At 42.1% G+C, this 5874-nt stretch overlaps 1 protein-coding gene across 1 annotated transcript; it reads left to right on the forward strand.

Annotated features, from left to right (window-relative positions):
- Nucleotides 1–1331: 1331 nt before the first annotated feature.
- Nucleotides 1332–3450, forward strand: LOC102284363 (gamma-crystallin B). The gene is made up of 3 exons (XM_005907042.3): nucleotides 1332–1340; nucleotides 1438–1680; nucleotides 3175–3450. Exons 1-3 carry the CDS (start codon nucleotides 1332–1334, stop codon nucleotides 3448–3450), a joined length of 528 nt encoding a protein of 175 aa, XP_005907104.1.
- The last annotated feature ends 2424 nt before the right edge of the window (nucleotides 3451–5874 follow it).

A 5874-nucleotide genomic window follows, 5' to 3' on the forward strand; every position in this document is an offset into this window, starting at 1 on the left:
GGTGGACTACAGTCTCTCGGGTTGCAAAGAGTCTGACATGACTGAAGCAGCTGAGCACACATACACCCATTGTTAGGAAAACTGTTCTGAAGATATGAACCCCTTGGAAGTGTCTTGGGGACTTTAGGGGTCCCCATACCACACTGTGAAGTCCATACTATGAAGATGCTCTGTTGTCGAGTCTGGGTGCTGTCTAGCATCTCAAAAGTCTGAGAAAGTAGGGGATGTGGCACCTTGAGGGTTTCTACATTACTACTTGCTGTTGTTCAGTCAAAAAGTTATGTCTGATGTTTTTGCGACCCCAAGGACTGTAGCCCACCAGGCTTTCCATGGGATTTCCCAGGCAAGAATACTGGAGTGGGTTGCCATTTCCTTCTCCAAGGGATCTTCTTGACCCAGGGGTCAAACTCATACTTCCTGCACAGCAGGCAGATTCTTCACCACTGAACCACCAGGGAAGCCCCTACATTACTCCTTATACTAACTCAAATCACCCTTATCAAGGGAGCAGGAACTTATCAAGGTGAAGAGGAAAGACAGATCTTAGGACATTTGAAGGAAGCCAGGAACCCCCCAGAAAGCGAGCAGTCTCTGGGCAGCACCAGCAGAAGGAAGGGTGCAGGCTCCCAGGGAGACATGAAGAGAGGAAGGCCACAACCATCTGCTTTCACTCAGGTCAAAGCCAAGGACTGAGGGCCTACTCTGTGCCCATCCCCTGCTCTAGGGCTCAGGGACAGAAAAGAACAAGAATCATTTCCAGCCTCAGGGAGCCCACAAATTTCCAGCCAAGTGTCAATTTCACTCAAGATAGGCCTCCAAACAACAACATTGATAATCACAGAGTCTTGAATTTGAATTAACTTTATGCTTTTCAAAGCATTTTCACAAATTACTTCATTTGATTCCCTCTTCCTTAAGATATTAAAGTTCTCATTTTCAAGAATTTTTTAAACACCAGTCCCTAAGCAGAACACATTGTTTAATTACCTTTAAGGAGTCAGTTAAGCAGAGTAGGCTATAAACTAAAAGCATGGGGATAGAATTTTGCTCGTCCTTCTAAAGAGGAAAGACTTTTCATTTTGGTGGCAACAACAGCTTTTGTGAATTAGAAAAACCCGAACCTACCAGAAAGAATGACAGTAAACATTCAGCTAACCCCAATGACCAGGGGGAGGGGGAGCGGAGAGCTTGCAAATCCCCTTACTCACCGAAATAGGCCCCTTTTGTGTGATTTCCTGCGGAGGCAGCAGTCAGAGCTGCTATATATACAGCGGCCCTCCCCCTAGTCCCACACAGCACCCAGCGAACACCTCCTGCTGCCTTTCGCCAACATGGGGAAGGTAAGTGCGGGGTACCTGATGCTCCACCTTTGCCCCGTCGTGGCATCTTCAGCGGGGCTGCAAATCGCTTCATGCTCCCACATCTTCCATTTTGCAGATCACTTTTTACGAGGACCGGGGCTTCCAGGGCCACTGCTACGAGTGCAGCAGCGACTGCCCCAACCTGCAGCCCTATTTCAGCCGCTGTAACTCCATCCGCGTGGACAGCGGCTGCTGGATGCTGTATGAGCGCCCCAACTACCAGGGCCACCAGTACTTCCTGCGGCGCGGCGACTACCCCGACTACCAGCAGTGGATGGGCTTCAACGACTCCATCCGCTCCTGCCGCCTCATCCCGCAAGTGAGCCTGGTTCTGTCTTTGTCTTCCGTCTCTTTGGAAATCAAAGCCATTAAAAAAATAGCATTCTTCAACCTAATCGTTCTAACTAGACAGCAGGAAGTGGGAGTGAGCCCAGGGCATGCAGTCCATTCTAGAGGAGTGTCTCAGATGGGAAGCCATTCTTCATGAACTCTGTGGTGTTTTTGTTTTTTTTTTTTAAATCACAGATTCCCAGTGTTTTATGTTTTAAATGTAGTCAAAGATAAAAAGACGCATTAAGAGAAAGCATGTCATAGAAGAGATTGAAATTATCTGTTCAAGATATCATTTCTTTAAGTATAGGTGATTTAAAATGTGTTAATTTCTGCTGTACAGCAAATAGATTCAGTTATACATCCAATACATTTTTATATTCTTTGCCATTTTGGTTTATCACAGGATATTGAATATAGTTCCCTGTGCTGTATAGTAGGGCCTTGTTGTTTATCCATTCTATATACAATAATTTGCATCTGCTAACCCCAAACTCCTACTCCAAGATATAATTTTTTTTTAAGTGGTCATTCCAAGCCATGTCAACTCAGAAACCCAGTATATCCAAATTTATAAATACAATCTGGGTCTGTTTAATTGATAAAAAAATACTTTTGCTTGCTTTGACTTACTTTTCTATTTGATTATCTTCCTAGAGAAGACAGGCCCCCTGGTTTCTATTCTAATTTTGTAATCGGTACCTATTAGCTTGCTTAGGGGTAGGAATCAGAGGAAAGGCCTCATCAAAACTAAAGTTTGAGAGCCGGTATTTCCCTGAGAGTGATTGCAGAGTTCTTAGAAGAATGTGTGGGAGTTGAGGGGTGAGGGGTGTGGGGTGGGATAAGTGTCATCCAAACTTCACAAAACATCCAAGTTTCGTGAAGATGATTCCTGCTGCTGGGGGAGTGAGGAAGGGGAGGGTAGGAGGTCAAAAAGGAAGCTTGATTGTCACATAGGTTGAAATTTGAACTGAAAATGAGGTTACAAAGCCAGAGGTAGAGAAAATATGCCATCTTATTTTTTTTTTTTAAGAGCTTCATAATCCTTTGTTCCAAAGTAAACATGAAAACCAAAACATTGGTCTTACAGAAAATAGCTAAATTTTGGTTCCTTTTTAACAAGAGTAATAGATCAAATGAGGCTTCACTTTCCAATGATGCTCACTTTTCTACTTTGAGAGGAACTTTCTCTGATAAAAAGCCCTAAAATAATCAACCTTATTTTAGACCAACCTTAATTCTCAAGGAGAGGGTGGTACATAGCAACTGAAGGGCTGCTGTGTTCTGTTTCTAGCTTAGCCCAGAAGTTGTTAGATTCACAGGTGAGCGATGAGGGCAGGGAAGGCATCTTAACCCTGCAAACATGGTTGTTGTAGACTTGGACTAAAAGAGCTCTGAGGCAGGTGTGACCAGGGAGTGCAGGGGCTAGAACTTTGATTTCTCTCTATTTGTATCCATTTACTTTTTCTTTTCTGTCACCCAGCACACCGGCACTTTCAGAATGAGAATCTACGAGAGAGATGACTTCAGAGGACAGATGTCAGAGATCACAGACGATTGTCCCTCTCTTCAAGACCGCTTCCACCTCACTGAGGTTCACTCCCTCAATGTGCTGGAGGGTTCCTGGGTCCTCTATGAGATGCCAAGCTACAGGGGAAGGCAGTACCTGCTGAGGCCAGGGGAGTACAGGAGATATCTTGACTGGGGGGCAATGAATGCCAAAGTTGGTTCTTTAAGACGGGTGATGGATTTTTATTGAAGTTTTAAATTCCCCACTTTTCTCCTTTAGAATCTAATAAAAGATTTAGCTTGTGTTTCTGGCACAAATAGAGTCCTGCCTTTCTTTTCATGTATGGAGTCTTCATAAGCAATAATGGCATTTGGCCAGACATGATGACATGTTTTCAAGATGGGGAACAACATCTCATAAGGGGAATTAAGTAGAGGATATTACTGCCAACATTCTTTTAAAGTCTAGACCATGTGAAACTGTAGTCGCTCAGTCATGTCCAACTCTTTGTAATCCCATGGACTGTAACCCGCCAGGCTCCTCCATCTATGGGATTCTCCAGGCAAGAATACTGGAGTGGGTTGCCATTCCCTTCTCCAGGGGATCTTTCTGACCCAGGAATTGAATCCGGGCCTTCCACTTTGCAGGCAGATTCTTTACCATCTAAGCCACCAGGTAAGCCCTATAGCTAGACCATGTAGGCTCAAAGTTCAACTTAACTGGGTCAACCCATTTGTGGTTAATCTTACAAGGACATATTTACAATTATAATAATATTAATAAGTACTTGTTGAAACACTTCAAGTTATCCCTCCAGGTTATCCCACCAGTTTCCCTATTTAATCCAAGTTTTACCTAATCAAGAAAGTCATCCTTAGCATCTTGACTCTTCCTTTAGCTCCATAAACAAACAGACAAACTGGTCATTTCACCTACTGCCCTCCTTGTCTTTCTAACAGCCTCCAACCATTTCTCCCAATTCCATGTCCATTATCTCATACCTCCATGAGATTTTCACGGAACTAGAACTCACTGTCTCTTTGCAGTATGTGCTTTGCAGAAAATTTTCAGGATTTTTACCAAAAACACTGACACAGAGGAAAATTCTGCCTCCTATCACTTTAATAGGAGTAAAGTATTATGACACATGAAAAATAATACTAAATCAAAAATAAAGCACTGGGAACTTCCCTGGCAGTTCAGTGGTTGGGACTCTATGCTTCCACTGCCGGGGTCATGGGTTCGATCTCTGGTGGGGGATCTAAGATCTCACATGCCACTCAGTAAAGCCAAAAATAAAGAAAAGATGAAAAAAATAGAAGATTGAAATTTTCTGGAGAAGTCTGATTAATTGGAGGGGACATATATGTACTTATAGCTGATTCATGTTTATGTTTGACAAAAGAAAATTTTGTAAAGCAATTATCTTTTAATTAAAAAATAAATTTACTAAAAAATGAATTAAGGTCACTAATACAAAATTGCAACATAATACATTAAAGAAAGTAAAAATAGATGAATGAGGAAATTTGGTCGTAAGAAAAATAAGAGAGAGAAAGAGAGATGGAGCTAAGAGTGAAGCTTAAGCCCAAACTGGGTGTGATAAGGCACTTTGGTGGCTGAAGATAGAGCCAGATTTGGACCGAGCAACCAGGATACAGAGGGAAGTAAGATCACCTCCATGACTGACTGAGTTTATAAAGCAAATACATTAATTATTCAAAACTAGCCTAACCATGCCCAATAATGAAACCTAAAAGAAGATTTTCTTGTGGGTTCTAGTGAAGAGGATATTGCGTGAACAATGTCCTAGATAATTAAACACAGGTCTTAGGACTCTTTTAAAGTTCCTCAGGACTTGCCTAGTTGGTCCAGTGGTTAAGAATCCACTCTGCAATGCAGGGCACGTGGGTTTGCTCCCTGGTCAGGGAACTAGGATCCCACATGCTGTGAAACAGCTAAACCTGTACGCCACAACTAAGACCTGATGCAGTAAAATAAGTAAATGTTAAAAATAAGTAAGTTCCTCAATGAAACTGTTGGCTTCAGGTCAAAATTCATCTGAAGTATCCCATCCTTTGAGAAATCTAATAAACGGCTCAAATCTCATCTTACACGGGGTAGGAGATATGTACCACTTCTTCCAACACACCCAACATACCCACTTCCAATATACCCAACATATCTTGTCATTCTGGAGAGGGAATGAGTTGTTTATGGTTTCCCCAGTTAGGGAGCTGACTGTGGCTCAGATCATAAACTCCTTATTGACAAATTCAGACTTAAATTGAAGAAAGTAGGGAAAACCACTAGACCATTCAGGTATGACCTAAATCAAATCCCTTATGATTATATAGTGGAAGTGAGAAATAGATTTAAGGGATTAGATCTGATAGACAGAATGCCTGATGAATTATGGACGGAGGTTCGTGACATTGTACAGGAGACAGACAGCAAGACCATCCCCAAGAAAAAGAAATGCAAAAAAGCAAAATGGCTATCTGAGGAGGCCTTACAAATAGCTGTGAAAAGAAGAGAAGTGAAAAGCAAAGGAGAAAAGGAAAGATATACCCATTTGAATGCAAAGTTCCAAAGAATAGCAAGGAAAGATAAGAAAGCCTTTCTCAGCGATCAATGCAAAGAAATAGAGGAAAACAATAGAATGGGAAAGAC

This window comes from Bos mutus, chromosome 2 (genome assembly GCF_027580195.1).
Source record: "Bos mutus isolate GX-2022 chromosome 2, NWIPB_WYAK_1.1, whole genome shotgun sequence".
Taxonomy (NCBI): Eukaryota; Metazoa; Chordata; class Mammalia; order Artiodactyla; family Bovidae; genus Bos; species Bos mutus.

Excerpts from the sequence above, each read along its gene's own strand:
- LOC102284363 (XM_005907042.3), top strand. Across the intron at positions 1,681-3,174 it reads CCTGCCGCCTCATCCCGCAA|CACACCGGCACTTTCAGAAT; the intron begins GTGAGCCTGGTT and ends TCTGTCACCCAG.